Source organism: Oncorhynchus kisutch, linkage group LG6 (assembly GCF_002021735.2).
Source record: "Oncorhynchus kisutch isolate 150728-3 linkage group LG6, Okis_V2, whole genome shotgun sequence".
Lineage (NCBI taxonomy): Eukaryota > Metazoa > Chordata > Actinopteri > Salmoniformes > Salmonidae > Oncorhynchus > Oncorhynchus kisutch.
In genome coordinates, this window is record NC_034179.2 from 81628100 (window position 1) to 81644757 (window position 16658).

General features: G+C 44.0%; 1 protein-coding gene across 8 annotated transcripts; it reads right to left on the reverse strand.

Annotated features, from left to right (window-relative positions):
• Positions 1–1435: 1435 nt before the first annotated feature.
• Positions 1436–15990, reverse strand: LOC109897636 (mediator of RNA polymerase II transcription subunit 25-like). 8 transcript variants are annotated; one of them, XM_031827900.1, is made up of 20 exons: positions 15801–15989; positions 14807–14934; positions 14668–14713; positions 14432–14556; positions 14239–14337; positions 12705–12825; positions 12418–12574; positions 12200–12327; positions 12015–12090; positions 11474–11748; positions 11248–11346; positions 10141–10226; positions 9958–10015; positions 9733–9840; positions 9175–9348; positions 5501–5614; positions 5242–5313; positions 2820–2990; positions 2482–2602; positions 1436–1954 (listed from the first exon to the last, which is right to left on the reverse strand). In XM_031827900.1, exons 2-20 carry the CDS (start codon positions 14929–14931, stop codon positions 1848–1850), a joined length of 2262 nt encoding a protein of 753 aa, XP_031683760.1. In that variant the 5' UTR covers positions 14932–14934; positions 15801–15989; the 3' UTR covers positions 1436–1847. The 8 variants fall into 8 exon arrangements, with proteins under 8 accessions (XP_031683760.1, XP_031683768.1, XP_031683767.1 ...); XM_031827904.1 differs by having other exon boundaries at positions 1438–1954; positions 12015–12063; positions 15801–15990; XM_031827902.1 differs by having other exon boundaries at positions 1438–1954; positions 10141–10223; positions 15801–15955.
• Between the last annotated feature and the right edge of the window lie 668 nt (positions 15991–16658).

A 16658-nucleotide genomic window follows, 5' to 3' on the forward strand; every position in this document is an offset into this window, starting at 1 on the left:
AGGGAAAACATGGCCAAGCGACGCCATCTGGTATAACTACTTGGCACAGGAGGCCTCGGTATGGTTCCACAACATATTGGAGTAGTTAGAATTAACACTGACACCATTTGGCAGAAACACACTTTAAACTATATATCGGTGTGTCTACTTTAGTCATTCGCACACACTGCTGTAGTGTTAATACACACACATTCAGACAGACTACTGTCAGAAAGAGTTGGATAACAGGCATTCAGGCACAGATCAATCTGTCAGGGCTCTCCAACCCTGTTCCTGGAGAGCTACAGTCTTGCAAGTTTTTGCTCCAGCTAATTATTAGAATCAGGTGCGCTAGATTAGGACTGTAGTGAAAACCTACAGGACGGTAGCTCTCCAGGAACAGGACTGTAGTGAAAACCTACAGGACGGTAGCTCTCCAGGAACAGGACTGTAGTGAAAACCTACAGGACGGTAGCTCTCCAGGAACAGGACTGTAGTGAAAACCTACAGGACGGTAGCTCTCCAGAAACAGGACGGTAGCTCTCCAGGAACAGGACTGTAGTGAAAACCTACAGGACGGTAGCTCTCCAGAAACAGGACTGTAGTGAAAACCTACAGGACAGTAGCTCTCCAGGAACAGGACTGTAGTGAAAACCTACAGGACGGTAGCTCTCCAGGAACAGGACTGTAGTGAAAACCTACAGGACGGTAGCTCTCCAGGTACAGGACTGTAGTGAAAACCTACAGGACGGTAGCTCTCCAGGAACAGGACTGTAGTGAAAACCTACAGGACGGTAGCTCTCCAGAAACAGGACGGTAGCTCTCCAGGAACAGGACTGTAGTGAAAACCTACAGGACAGTAGCTCTCCAGGAACAGGACTGTAGTGAAAACCTACAGGACAGTAGCTCTCCAGGAACAGGACTGTAGTGAAAACCTACAGGACGGTAGCTCTCCAGGAACAGGACTGCAGTGAAAACCTACAGGACAGTAGCTCTCCAGGAACAGGACTGTAGTGAAAACCTACAGGACGGTAGCTCTCCAGGAACAGGACTGCAGTGAAAACCTACAGAACAGTAGCTCTCCAGGAACAGGACTGTAGTGAAAACCTACAGGATGGTAGCTCTCCAGAAACAGGACTGCAGTGAAAACCTACAGGACGGTAGCTCTCCAGAAACAGGACTGCAGTGAAAACCTACAGGACAGTAGCTCTCCAGGAACAGGACTGTAGTGAAAACCTACAGGACGGTAGCTCTCCAGGAACAGGACTGTAGTGAAAACCTACAGGACGGTAGCTCTCCAGGAACAGGACTGTAGTGAAAACCTACAGGACAGTAGCTCTCCAGGAACAGGACTGTAGTGAAAACCTACAGGACGGTAGCTCTCCAGGAACAGGGTTGGAGAGCCCTGGTCTATGTGTATACTCACTTTTAAAAAGGACTCTACACATTGGTTGGCTCCTTGAAAAAATGTATGTATTTCATCTCAATAAAACAATGTAATATAGCTCAAAAACACAACTTCAGAAAAAGTTAAATCTCAATAAAAAATACATTTCATATAAACAATTAAATTAATGCAAAACAGGTTTCCATACAAGCACACAACAGTGTAATGAACACTGTCCTCCCATTGCGTTGGCTTCATTAGGTGTGTGATAGGGTGTGTGTTTGTGTGTGTGTGTGCATATGTATGAGAGTGGGTGCTGCCTTGTCCTCCCCTCATCTCCAATAACTCTACAGTACAAACTTTTGATATAAAATAAAAGAAAGCCAGAGTAGAAACTAGGAAAACTACATCTCCCAGTCTGCCCCCATGATGAAACTGAAAATGCTGGTTGCTGGGGGATGTAGTCTTTTTGGGTCCAAACTCAAATAAGGTCCATGAGAATCTCGTCCTCCATGACGGAAGACACCTGGGGCATCCCGGGGGGCTGGGCTCCAGGGCCCCTCTGACCAGCAGCCATCATCATCTGACCTGAGAGAGAGAGGAGAGAGAGTTAACCTGGGACAGCAACATGTGCATTGATTACATCATCATAAACACAGTGGTAATAAACTACATATTAACTACTGTTGAGTTACAGGTAGAGTCAGCGACGCACGAAGTAAACAGCATTAGAGCAGACTTGAGCAAAAACCAAGAATGTGAAGTGCGAGTCTAAACTGTTCAGCTATCAGGTTGCAGCAAAGTGAAAGGCACCATGCACATACTCTATGAGACAGCATCACTCTAATCTGTGACATCCTCAATTCATCCTGCGGCTGGTGTCAACACCATATAGCCCAGTTTCAGTCTGATAACCATAGGCACGGATGGGAGAGATATGTTCAATCACCCTCCCTTTTGAATTTAGCAGTTTACACACAAAAGCTCATTCATTAGGAAACAATTGCTTCCTAATGACAGATTGCATTCTAAAGTCAATCCTTGCACTGATGTCTAGCTCCAAACTGTCTTTACAGTGTGTGATGTGAGTAAAAGGGTCCATGGCTGTAGCTAACCTGCCAGGGGCTGTCTCCACTGGGCCTGCATTTGGGGGCCCGCTCCTGGAGTAGGGTGGACCAGCTGCCCTCCCAGCCCCTGGTGAGGCATCATGCCCTGCATGTGACCAACACCACCCTGCTGAGAGACAGGAACACAACACCTAGGTTACCATCAATCATACAGTAGGTAGGACCTTCATTATCATTAACCAATAGAGACAAGTATTACATATTTAGAAGCCTTTCTAGAGTGTGCAGTGGTGATCTAGCCCTGGCTACAAGACGATGCACTATAACAACAAATGTATTTCATGAATGACGGTCAAGGCTGGTAGAGTTAACTGTTGTGTTCTTACTGGCTGCTGTTGGCTGAGGAGGAGACTGCGCAGCTGCGGATTGGCTCCTGGGTTTGGAAGGCGGAGCATGGCACCCTGGGGCGGGGCCTGTCCACCCTGAGCGACCTGGTTGGGCGGAGCACCGGTGACAGGTGGCTGCTGATTAGGTGCGCCGGATGCTCTCATCGTCATCTGGATGGGAAGCAGAGAGCCAGAGGTTTAGAAGAAGGTTGGAGAGATAAGAGGACTAAGTAGAGTGAGACTTTAAATACAGTGCCTTCAAAAAGTATTCACACCCCTTCCCCATATTTTGTTGTGTTACAGCCTGAATTTAGATTTTGTGTCACTGATCTACACACAAAATTAAATTTTGTTTCTATAGATTTTTTAGAAAATAAATAAATAAAGTCTTGAATCAATAAGTATTCAACCCCTTTTTTTATGGCAAGCCTAAATAAGTTCAGGACTAAAACTTGGCTTAACAAATCACATAATAAGTTGCATGCACTCACTGTGTGCAATAATAGTGTTTAACATGATTTATGAATTACTAGACCATCTCTGTACCCCACATACACAGTACAACCATCTGTAAGGTCCCTCAATCAAGGAGTGAATTTCAAGCACAGATTCAACCACAAAGACCAAGGAGGTTGTTCAATGCCTCGCAAAGATTAGTAGATGTGTAAAAAATAATAAAATAAATATTAAAAAGCAGATGCTGAATATCCATGGTGAAGTTATTTATTTTATTTTACCTTTATTTAACTAGGCAAGAATGTAACAAATTCAATGACGGCCTAGGAACAGTGGGTTAACTGCCTGTTCAGGGGCAGAACGACAGATTTGTACCTTGTCAGCTTGGGGATTGAACTTGCAACCTTTCGGTTACTAGTGCAACGCTCTAACCACTCGGCTACCCTGCTGCCCCAATTAAATAGGCTTTGGAAGGTGTATCAACACACCCCGTCACTACGAAGATACAGGCGTCCTTCCTAACTCAGTTGCCGTGAAGGAAACTGCTCAGCGATTTCACCATGAGGCCAACGGTGACTTTAAAACAGTTAAAAAGTTGAATGGTTGTGATAGGAGAATGGAAACCTGTACAGCAGGGATCATAAACTACATTCAGCCGGGGAACGATTTTTTCTTCAGCGGCCAGAACATAATAACAAATAATTTGTAGACTTCAAATTGACCGCAAGAAGCACGAACAGATAATATTTGACTAAAATATTATCATTTCAAACCTTGCTTACATTTATACACAATCACATATATCTCTCTATTATACATTGGAATAGTTTGGAGATTTCAAAAATTAAAAACACTTGGAGATGATTTGCTGGTGTTTTTTCAGTCTTATGTCCAACAGAATAGATTCCAAAACATGCATCTTGTTTGCAACAAGGCACTTAAAATGTGACAAAGAAAATGAACATTTTGTCCTGAAAACAAAGTGTTATGTTTGGGGAAAATACAACAACTGAGTACCATTCTTCATATTTTACAGCATGGTGGTAGCTGCATCATGTTATGTGTATGCCTGTCATCGGCAAGGACTATGGAGTTTTTTGGGATAAAAATAAATTGAATACAGCTATAAGCACAGTCAAAATCATAAAGGAAAACCTGGTTGTCTTCTTTCCAACAGATACTGGGCGAGGAATTCATCTTTCAGCAGGACAATAACCTAAAACACAAGGCCAAATCTACACTGGAGTTGCTTACCAAGACGACAATGAATGTTCCTGAGTGGCCTAGATACAGTTTTGACTTAAATTGGCTTGAAAATCTATGGCAAGACTTGAAAATGGCTGTCTATCAATGATCAACAATGAACTTGACAGAGTTTAAAGAATTTGAAGAAGAATAATGGGCAAATATAGTACAGTCCAGAAACTTACCCAGACAGTCTCAGCTGTAATCATTGCCAAAGGTGCTTCTACAAAGTATTAATCAGGGGTGTGAATACTTAGGTTAGAGATATTTCTGTAGTTCATTTTCAATAAATTTGCTAACATTTTTAAACACATTTTCACATTGTCATTATGGGGTATTGTGTGTAGATGGGTGAGAAAAAAAGCAATGAATCCATTTTGAATTCAGGCTGTAACAAATAAGTCAAAGGCTATGAATACTTTCTGAAGGCTCTGTACATATGATTCATTGGAACGGTGTACCGGGTTCACTTTAAAAAGAGACAGGCCGAATGTAACTCGCTGAACCCAGAACATGCTGGGCAGGCTATATTGGTAGCAGTGAGCACCCATTGAGACAGTGTGAGAGAGTAGCTAACACATGCAGAGTGGAGAGGAGCTGCTCACCAACCAGGCAGGTGCCAAAACGAGCACAAGGAGAGTTTGTGCCTGGTAAAGTTCAGTGCATTTTTTAAACATGTATTTTGGGTGAGAGTTTTTGTGTATATGTGTGAGAGTCTCACCAGGTTGGCCTGTCTCTGCTGTTCCTCCATCAGAGTGACCTGACTAACAGAGGGCATGCCCACCACCACAGACTGAACAGAGGAGAGAGAGAAGGGGAGGAAGAGAAGGTGCAGAAGGGGAGGAGATGAAAGTCATTGCGGGACATGCAGTCATTGCGGGACAATAGAAACAGGAGATGCAGACAGGAGGAGTGTGTGAGGGGAGAGGGAGGAAATGAGGAGTGCACAAGCTGAGACACCACAGGATTAATCACAGTACCTGCTGCTGCACGTTGCCATGGGAGACAGGCATGGGCCCCTGCGGCCGGTTGAGGAAGTTCTGATTGGGTTGAACCTGGCCAGGTGGCCCTGGCATCGGCCCTCCTGAACCTAACTGGAGAAGAGAACCAACAAGGTAACTTTTCTAATGTAAGGTTTACATGTGTAACCAACATCCCTATAAACTGTGACACATACTTATAATGCTATTCCTGCCTATCCTAACCTGTCTAATCCTGGCACTGAATGAGACAACAGCACCATCTACGACGTGTCAAAATCAAGGCCACAAGATGATTCAAACCTGCCTGCAGTTTTTTAAAATCTATAATATTTTTTCGGGGGAAAACCAATCTCAATTGACATTGCAATGACTAAAACAAAATCGAAACTGTGTATAAATTATAATTGACCTACATTTAGTCTCTTCACTCTGTCCAGTTTGCTAACAGTCAACGAAAGCTAGACAGTCAGGGAGCATCGAAAATTCCAAAAGTGATGGAGGAATATTTTTGCACATTTTGACGGCGAGGAAATATTACCCATTTGAAGTGCAGCCCTCCAGACCTCAGTGAAGACAGAATGTGGCCCGCGGGGTAAATTAGTTTGACACCCCTGATCTAGGATCTGCAGTCTCTCAGGATAAAAGCTGTCCATCTCCTCTCCTCTATTTTCTCCTCTCTCTTCCCTGTGGACTTCCTATTTAACTCAGCAGCCTGCCTAAAAACACCCAGAGCACACATTAAAAAGGCCCAGTGCAGTCAAAATGTGATTTTACTGTTTTACACACTGAGGTTGGAATAGTACTATGAAAATTATGATAATGCTCTTTTAGTGTCAGAGCTGTTTTAAAAGACCATCTGAAATATTGTTTTGGTGGGTTGGCGTTTTGGCCTACCTGGTGATATCACCAGGCAGTAAATTAGATAATAGACCAATAAGAGAGTTCCAAACCTCTCTGCCAATAACAGCTAGTTAAGTTTTCCCCTCTCCACTCAGACAGCTTAAGAAAATGCTCTTTGCTAAGAAGCTATTTTTGGACCATTTTAACTAGGGATGTGCATGTATTCAAATACTTGTGAGTATTAATTTTATCAACAAAAAAACAATATAGGCCGATTTTAACACTGAAAAAGCCTTTTACAAATTAAATGTGACATTTCAAATAATTAATAAAACATTTTCTGTAGTTTTTAATAAAACAAACTTTACAATGTAGTTATGACATGCTCCCCAGAAGAAGAAAAAAAGAGGTATCCTTCTTGTGTAGCTTGTTATTTATGTTGGCCAATCAAAGCTGCGAAGAGTCTCAATGTGTAGAAAGTGGAGTGAGTTTACTAATACATGCGAGATGGAATAAAATTATGTAATTAAAAGTTAGCGAAATGAGAAGGGGTAGGCTACAACGAGCAACCAACAAGTAGGTTGTTGTTAGCCTAGCTAACTATAACCGCCTCTCTCTCTCCCTCCGGTCCCATCTCACATACACTGCCCCCTCTGCAGCATAGTGCACCAGCCTCTCTCCTTCAGGCAGCAGTGCTCAGGTTAAAGTTTAAAAACCACATGTATTTAGAATATCCAGATATCTGAAAAATATTCATGAAACTATTCCAATAGTGAAATTATTTCTAACCCCATCCATAATTATAATTGAATACAATCCCAGTAAGGTACTTAATTGTTACCCAGAAATGATTTGATATTGAGAGAAAAACAGCTGCATTGGACCTTTAACATCAAGTCATCTGTATGGTTCAGGGAAAATATTCAATTTGGGTCTTTCACGGTTATAAAATCATATCTAAATCACCAGTAACACTATTCCAGAGCCACGTCTAGAAAAAAAATACCCCAAACAATGATCAAATAATTGAAATTTGAATTGTGTTGAGATTGCCATAGCAATTCTCCATTAGCAATGCAGCTTTGAATATGTAATAGGACACAAGGTCTCCGTCTTCTCTAAATACACATGGTCTAACATGTTTTTCACTTAAATTTGCAGCATGAGTAGACAGGCGGCATCAACTATAATGGGAGCAGAAAGGCTGTGAGGATATAAAGTCATGTAGACCACAGGCAGGTTGGATTTGTAACTGAGGCATTCCGTTTGTCACAAAATCTGCACGCTAAATGTTAACCTGAAGGAAAACACGGTATCCTAACGGTTGTTAGAATTGTGTTGGCTGTAATCGAGATCAAACCAGAAATGACAAGGGGCGGTGCTCTCAAACTGGAAAACATTTTCCGCAGGTGTGGTTAGTGTTGGACTAGTAACCGAAAGGTTGCAAGATCAAATCCCCGAGCTGACAAGGTGAAAATCTGTTGTTCTGCCCATTAACAAAGGCAGTTAACCCACTGTTCCTAGGCCATCATTGAAAATAAGAATTTGTTCTTAACCAGTTATGCATTAGGGGGCGCTATTACATTTTTTGGATGAAAAACGTTCCCGATTTAAACAAGATATTTTGTCACGAAAAATGCTTGACTATGCATATAATTGACAGCTTTGGAAAGAAAACACTGACGTTTCCAAATCTGCAAAGATATTATCTGTGAGTGCCACAGAACTGATGCTACAGGCGAAACCAAGATGACATTTCAAACAGGAAATGCCCCAGATTTTGAATGCGCTTTGTTCCAATATCTCCTTATATGGCTGTGATTGCGCAAGGAATGAGCCTACACTTTCTGTCGTTTCCCCAAGGTGTCTGCAGCATTGTGACGTATTTGTAGGCATATCATTGGAAGATTGACCATAAGAGACTACATTTACCAGGTGTCCGCTTGGTGTCCCCCGTCAAAATTATTGCGTAATCTCCAGCTGCATGCATTTTTCCATGTGGTTCAGAGGAGAAACCAAACTTCCACGAATGATATATCATCGAATAGATATGTGAAAAACACCTTGAGGATGGATTCTAAACAACGTTTGCCATGTTTCTGTCGATATTATGGAGTTATTTTGGAAAAAAGTTTGGCGTTATAATGGCTGAATTTTGGGGTTTTTTTCTTAGCCAAACTTGATGAACAAAACGGAGCGATTTCTCCTACACAAATAATCTTTTTGGAAAAACTGAACATTTGCTATCTAACAGAGTCTCCTCATTGAAAACATCTGAAGTTCTTCAAAGGCAAATGATTTTATTTGAATGCTTTTCTTGTTTTTGTGAAAATGTTGCCTGCTGAATGCTAGGCTTAATGCTATGCTATAGCTATCAATACTCTTACACAAATGCTTGTTTAGCTATGGTTGAAAAGCATATTTTGAAAATCTGAGATGATAGTGTTGTTAACAAAAGGCTAAGCTTGAGAGCCAATATATTTATTTAATTTCATTTGCGATTTTCATGAATAGTTAACGTTGCATTATGGTAATGAGCTTGAGGCTATAATTACGATCCCGGATTGCTCGTCGCTAGAGGTTAACTGACTTGCCTAGTTAAAAAAGGTACAAAAATAAATTGACCACCTCATTGGCCCAAGACTGCTCTTGGGAAGCCCTTCCACTGTGCTGGCTAGTATAGCTCCAGTCACTAGCGCGTATACTACCCCCTTTTCTCCAGGTTGAATCCCTTCATTCCCTCCTAAGTCACAGTGGTGCTGCTGGACCTGTCTGTCTGACGCACCGAGCAGTGTTTGTGGTTGTTGATGACCCGTGTCTGTATGACTCACCGAGCGGTGCTGCTGGACCTGTTTGTGGTTGGTGATGACCTGTCGGATGCCGTTGACGAAGCCACTCTGGTCGTTGGGGATGAGGCCCATGAAAATCCTCTTCTTGGAGGAGTAGAGCAGCATGAGCACCCGCACCTCACAGGGGGCGCTGTGGGGGAAGTGGACGCACCCCGCCTGCAGCCAGAGGGGGGACATAGGTCAGAACTGTCTGTCAGTCTGTCACAGCCCTCGTCATAGTTCAAGTGACACAAAACCAGTCAACCTGACCTGAATTTAATCGGACCTGGGTAAATCTCACAGGCTGCATGCAGTTTTTCTATGACGCCCGACAGCGTTGAAAATCTCTGTAGCCCTTTACTAAATGAACATGGTGCCCCCTCTAGTGTTCTCAGAGTGTTACTGCAGCCTATTTATATCTGCCTAGTCCATCTAGTGCACAATGGAGGGAACCGCTGATGTCTATTGTTGAGACTCCACTGTATTGAATATTGAGACAGAAAAGGATAGGGACAAATGGCAGCAAAAATAGAGCATGTGAAGCAGAAGAGCTGGACTTACAAATCCAGTGGCCATGATACGATAAAGACCTTTTAGTGACTCCACATCTTTGTTGGTGAAGAGAAACTGAACCATTCTAGAGTTTCTGAAGAGGGGACCGAGTGTTGTCTGGGGAGGGAGAAAGACTTTATTTAGATGTCTGTATTCTCAATGTCATCGAGTCATTTCTGAACACACACACACACACACACAACACACACACACACACAGAGAGGGTTCTCTCACCAGTAGCTGTTGTGGGATCAATTGCATGATGAGCTTCTGTGGCCACTGGTCGGCATTTCTGTCATGAAGAACAGGGAACAAACCAATCAGAACTCTCCATACATATAGCAATACACACACAATGACCAATCAGTGCAGCTGACACTGGCATGATATCAAAGATAGTTTCAGTGAAACACTCACAGGTTCTCTCCTTGGTTGACTTGCACCTGGCAGGGCAGGGAGCGAGTGAGTTTGGTATTGGAATCCATAGACGAGGCTTTGGGCTTCTGAAGTGATGGATGGAGAGAGGGTGGGGGAGGTAGGGAGGGAGGAGAGGAATGTTTGGAGAAATGGAAGAAGAGGTTTGGAAGTTAGCATACAGAGTGACCAGGGGGCTTCGGTCCTACACCCAGGGGCACCGTTTGAATAAAAACCTCCATGTTAGAAATTACCCAACATGCAAAACAGTGCTGCCAGTGGAACATTGTGAAGAGGATGGATGGCGCCAATCCTACAGGAAAATAAGCAGCGTTCATCTTCAGGGGATCAATAGTGGATCAATAGTTAATCAATCCCAGATCGGTCAGCTCTGCTGCAGTCCCTGTTGACCATTACTACTGCATTGTGTTGGGATTAAAGACCAGATGTATGGGTTCTTTATATGTGTACTGTACAGCATTTGGGAGGACTCTGGTGGATTAGAGGAGACTAAGATATGATCCAGCAATATCCTGACCTGAACAAGGAAGATATACAAATCTAACCTGAATGCTGCATCTATTGATACGTGACTTCAGATGCACTTTAGTGACCTGTGGCAATACTATGTCTATTGTCCACGTGTTTGGGGATGTTGTGGTCTAACTGTGTGTTGGTTACAGTGTGTAGGCTTGCTGCACATTGTTGTGTGATAGAGTTTCATGGTCAACAGCTATCACAGAAGAAGTAGTGCAAATCAGTCAATACTTAGTGATTATTGACCAAGTCAGGTTTTCAAATGGCTTGGAAACACAAACATCTCCAGAGTTGATTAGTATTTTAGATCATTCAAATCCATGTTCCCCTACAACAGGTTCAACCATGTCAAGTAACTCCATCACTTTGACCGGAGGTGAAATCCATCACAAAGGTATAGTATGATTATTCACATCACAATCAATGACAGTTGATTCAATCAGTTCCAAGCATAGCTTTGTTGCAGACCTTATAACATTTCCTTACAAGGTCAGAGGATGACTTGAACACACAAATACAAGAAGTATAGACCTCTTCAGCAACATGTTTACACCAAGTTCTAGTTTCCCTCACCTCTTGCCACTCCAATACTCCACTCCATGCTACAATCTTATTGGCAACGCCTTGCTGCTGCCCCCCAATCGGATTTGCCTGGGCTGCAGACACACCAGGCTATCAGAAGAAAATGAGAAAGAGAAAGCGTTCGATGGAGAGAAAGACAACTTGACTGGAGGCAGAGAAGTTGAATATTGACGTGGAGTATTGTGGGAAGATGATGCAGCATATGGACAGGCCTCACCATGCCAGGCTGTGAGGATGGGGGCGTCTGCTGACTGGCTGTGGGCTGCTGCTGCTGAGGGGGCACTGGCTGCTGCTGATTGGGCTGTGGTTGTCCCGGCGGCTGGACTTGTTGCTGCTGTGGGGGAGGGGCTTGTTGCTGAGGCAACATGGGTGTGGAAACTATGGTGACTGTGGATAGGCTGGGCTGACTGGAGGGAGCCAACTTCACTCCTGCTACAGATGGGAGAGTTGACTGACCGCTGAATGGGGGACCAGGATTGACCATGCCTGGGACTGGATGGGGGATGCCAAAAAAGAAAAGGTAACAGACATAATAGACCCCTCATATTCAACTCTGGACTTCGAAGCCAGTTCCGTACTGTCCCCCCCCCCCCATTCTAACCCGGTGCATTTAATTATCAGGTAGAACAGAAAACCTGCAGGCTCCGGACCTCGTAGGGTAAGAGGTGAACACCCCTGTAATAGACTAACAATCAACCTGGGCTGATGATCAACCATACTGGTGAGAGGATAGAAGAATGCAGGCTATTGGTACTCACAGCGACTCTTCTGGTTGTTGGCTGCCTCTACAGCCATCTGTGCAGCTGCCTGGGCCGCGTTAAGGGAAGGTGGGGGCTGACAGGGCAGCAAGAGAGGGAGAGAGATCACTGTGTCAGCTAAGAGCCTGTCAATCCAATGTTGATGGGCTGGTAAAAGCTACCAAGTTAAAACATATCTTCAGTACCTGATATGGATGGGCCGTGCTTATTGGTGGAGGAGCCTGCGAGGCGGGACCAAGAGGAGGCTGACTGACAGGCAGGGGTTGAGGGGGTAGAATTGGTTTGAGAGGGCCCGATCCTCCCCCTGATGACACTGGAGAAAGAAACATTTTAGAATTTGATGGGCCGATATTGACTTCAAACAATCTGTTCTCTGTCAAGTATTTTGAGTGCTGCTCCTCACCAGGAAGTGAGATACCCCTAACCAGGATCATGTGGAAGGGGTCTTGGCTGTAGTCTGGGTGGGGGTCGACCTGTCCCCCGACTGGTGACGCCCTGTCGAACAGCGCCCGTAACGCTGGCAGTTTCCGTGGCGACACTACAGAAAAATGAATCCCTCTCTGAGGAAGAGGCACAAGGTTATTATGGGGTATCAGCAGCCATTAATAAGTACAGAAGTCACATCATTCCCCAAAATGCCCCAGCGGGTAGTCTATACAGGCTATCTGATAGAGGTGCTATGTTACTTACATCTCTGATGATCTTGACCAGATTATCTGCAGTGCAGCCCGTATAGCTGACACTCTCCACGGCAGGGAGCAGGTATGGCGGAGAGTTACACAGCAGCACACAGACTTTGTGTGTCTGACCTCTGATTAATAGAGACAAGAGACATATGCTAGTGTGTGTGTCTACTAAACTCAGCAAAAAAAGAAACGTCCCTTTTTCAGGACCCTGTCTTTCAAAGACAATTCGTAAAAATCCAAATAACTTCACAGATCTTCATTGTAAAGGGTTTAAACACTGTTTCCCATGCTTGTTCAATGAACAATTTACAATTCATGAACATGCACCTGTGGAAGGGTCATTAAGACACTAACAGCTTACAGACTGTAGGCAATTAAGGTCATAGTTCTGAAAACTTAGGACACTAAAGAGGCCTTTCTACGGACTCTGAAAAACACCAAAAGAAAGATGCCCAGGGTCTCTGCTCATCTGCGTGAATGTGCCTTAGGCATGCTGCAAGGAGGCATGAGGACTGCAGATGTGGCCAGGGCAATAAATTGCAATGTCTGTACTGTGAGATGCCTAAGACAGTGCTACAGGGAGACAGGACGGACAGCTGATCGTCACGGTGGCAGACCACGTGTAACAACACCTGTACAGGATCGGTACATCCGATCACCACACCTGCGGGACAGGTACAGGATGGCAACAACTGCCCGAGTTACACCAGGAACGCACAATCCCTCCATCAGTGCTCAGACTGTCCACAATAGGCAACAACTATGGGCACAAACCCACCGTCGCTGGACCAGACAGGACTGGCAAAAAGTGCTCTTCACTGACGAGTCGCGGTTTTGTCTCACCAGGGGTGATGGTCGGATTCGCGTTTGTTGTCGAAGGAATGAGCGTTACACCGAGGCCTGTACTCTGGAGCGGGATCGATTTGGAGGGAGAGGGTCCGTCATGGTCTGGGACAGTGTGTCACAGCATCATCGGACTGAGTTTGTCGTCATTGCAGGCAATCTCAACACTGTGCGTTACAGGGAAGACATCCTCCTCCCTCATGTGGTACCCTTCCTGCAGGCTCATCCTGACATGACCCTCCAGCATGAAAATGACGCCAGCCATACTGCTCATTCTGTGCGTGATTTCCTACAAGACAGGAATGTCAGTGTTCTGCCATGGCCAGCGAAGAGAGGACCTGGGATCAGAGGGTGAGGGCTAGGGTTATTCCCCCCAGAAATGTCAGGGAACCTGCAGGTGCCTTGGTGGAAGAGTGGGGTAACATCTCACAGCAAGAACTAGCAAAATTGGTGCAGTCCATGAGGAGATGCACTGCAGTACTTAATGCAGCTGGTGGCCACACCACATACTGACTGTTACTTTTGATTTTGACCCCCCTTTGTTCAGGGACACGTTATTCCATTTCTGTTAGTCACGTCTGTGGAACTTGTTCCATTTATGTCTCAGTGGTTGAGTTCGCTAAAAATAAAACACAGTTGACAGTGAGAGGATGTTTCTTTTTTTTGCTGAGTTTAGTAATAAAAAAAGAACTCACATTTGCTCCCTCATCTTTTTGAAGTCATCAAAGAGCTGCAAGGCCACAGACAGACCCTCTGCGATGAGACTACAGCTCTCTGCTCCTCCTCCCATGAACCTGACAGAAACAAAGTTACACATTGATCAAGGAAGATTAATACTAAAGAATCTTAACATGTCCTTCTAAATGGCATTACAAAAACAAATCTTACTGGATGCTGTCAATCCACGAGACAAACTCAAAGGCCGAGCTGGTTGGTGCGTGACACTGGACGTAGGATTCAGGAGCACAGTCCACTGTGTTGAACACAACAAGACCATACTGTGTGCCTCCATACTGAGAGTAGAGGAGAAGAGAATTGGCATTGTTGTTCTCATACCTTCTTAAATAAAGACTAAATAAATAGTAATAACCGTAAGGAGAAAACAAAGTTGAATTAAGACTCACATCTCCTCCAAAGTCTGTCTCTGCTGGAGGGCCTCCATTGAAGTACCTGTGATGATGGGACAGGGACCAAGTCAGGACTCCACAGAGCGATATTGTACATAACCCAATGAAGCAAAAAGTATATTTGAAGTCCCCTTACTCGATTGCAGGTAGTATGTAATGTTTTCTGAGGGATTCAAAATAGGGGCCGAGGTTTGCAGTTCCTTCGATGACGAACACCACGTCTGCCACTTGATTGGCGCCAGGTTTAATGGGCAGGTCCATGATCTAGATGGAGAAAAAAGTTGACTAGTTGAATCAGTTCCTGGGCCATAATAAAAGTTGCTCTCCCTGTGATTATCGGTTGTGACAGGTATGCATAACATACTGTGATATGTTACCTAGGTTTACGTTATGACAGCTAACTATTTAACAATACCTCACATGAACACTCGATCTTGATAAAACGAAATGCATGGAATAGCAGATGGAAAGTTGTCCATCAGTCCAGAATCAGTTGTCCATATTGAAAAATAACCAAATCAGGCATAGTGCTTTAGGCAGAAGATTAGAACTAGACAGGCGTAAAATGCATAATTAGCTACACTCCGTTTGTCGTTTTTAGCTGGACAACTATAAATAAACGTATACTGATGGAACACGGCTACTGATTATGCTCAGTCAAAGCATCCTAATTACGTGTGTGTGTGTGTTCATTACGTCTTGCAACGGAAACCGTTTAAGAACCAAACGGGAGCAAAAAAAGAATAACGGGAAGGGTCCTAACTTAATTCGCCTAATAGAAACTATTGTTCGTGGCAAAACGTTTTCCGTTTGGAGTAAAAGGTAGAATCGGCGTAATGAACACACACCCCCAGTCAGCCAAAGTTAGCTTAGCTCCCGCTAACGTTTGTACATCAATTACCAGCAACTCTTACATTCACTATAAAGTTATACAGCTAACAGTAATGTGGTTAACATGTCAAACATTTTAATAGACTAATATAAAAGCTTTAGTAAGCGAAGTAGAAATTCCATTAATCGTGGGCATGTAGATATTATAGCATTAGCGAGGTGGCCATAAGCCAATGCTAGCCAAAGGATTTCCATCAGCAAATCATTAATTGCGTTCAGCTAGCTAGAGGGCTACTCACCTGGCGGTATTTAGCCGTCAGCCAAATAATTGTGTTTTAGACGAGACCAAATACTTAAATTGTACAGTTAATAAAACGAAACCATTGTCATTTTGACACACAAAGTAGGCCGTGCCGAAAACAAACCACTAGTCAAACGTTCTGTTATCGACATCTCAGGCCTGGTTGAGCTTGAAAATGGACCATAAGGGATGCTCAATCAACAACCGAGCAATTGATCAAGAACTGATTGACCTCTCTATGGCTGCCATGAGGAACCTAAGCGGTAACTGACAGTCCTGACAGTCAGTGACAGTCCTATCATTTATACCAAATTGATGACATTTACAGTAAAATTATAGAGACATATAATATATATGAGATATTATTTATTTGCCATATATGCCATACCGCCTTGTTACACCAGAGGTCAGCACAGTGTGCCAGTCTTAGAAAATGACTAGGCCTTGAAGGCAGTGAGCTGCATGATTTGAGAGACAACAGGCAAGGAAGTGATACATCAGTGATTATAGCCCCCCTTGTCCATGTATCCACTACATCAAGCATAAACCTATACGTCCTGTACGTTTACATAGGTTGTGAAATGGGCCTACAGATTCTGCCTAACCCCCTTGCCAACGTAACCTTTTTATAACCAGGACATGTCTCGATCACCTCCTATCCTCTGTGCTGAAATAAGCACATAATTACTGGGGCGGCCTTCAGCGAGCTAACCTGTTGTCGAATCAACACAATGCGCCACGAGTGAAACCTGTGAACGGAACGCAACGGGGGCTGTGTTTCTCTCGTCCTTCAATATAATCTATTCCCCTGTGGCACTGTGAGCCAGTCAGCACAGCCCAGCGAACAGCAAACCGC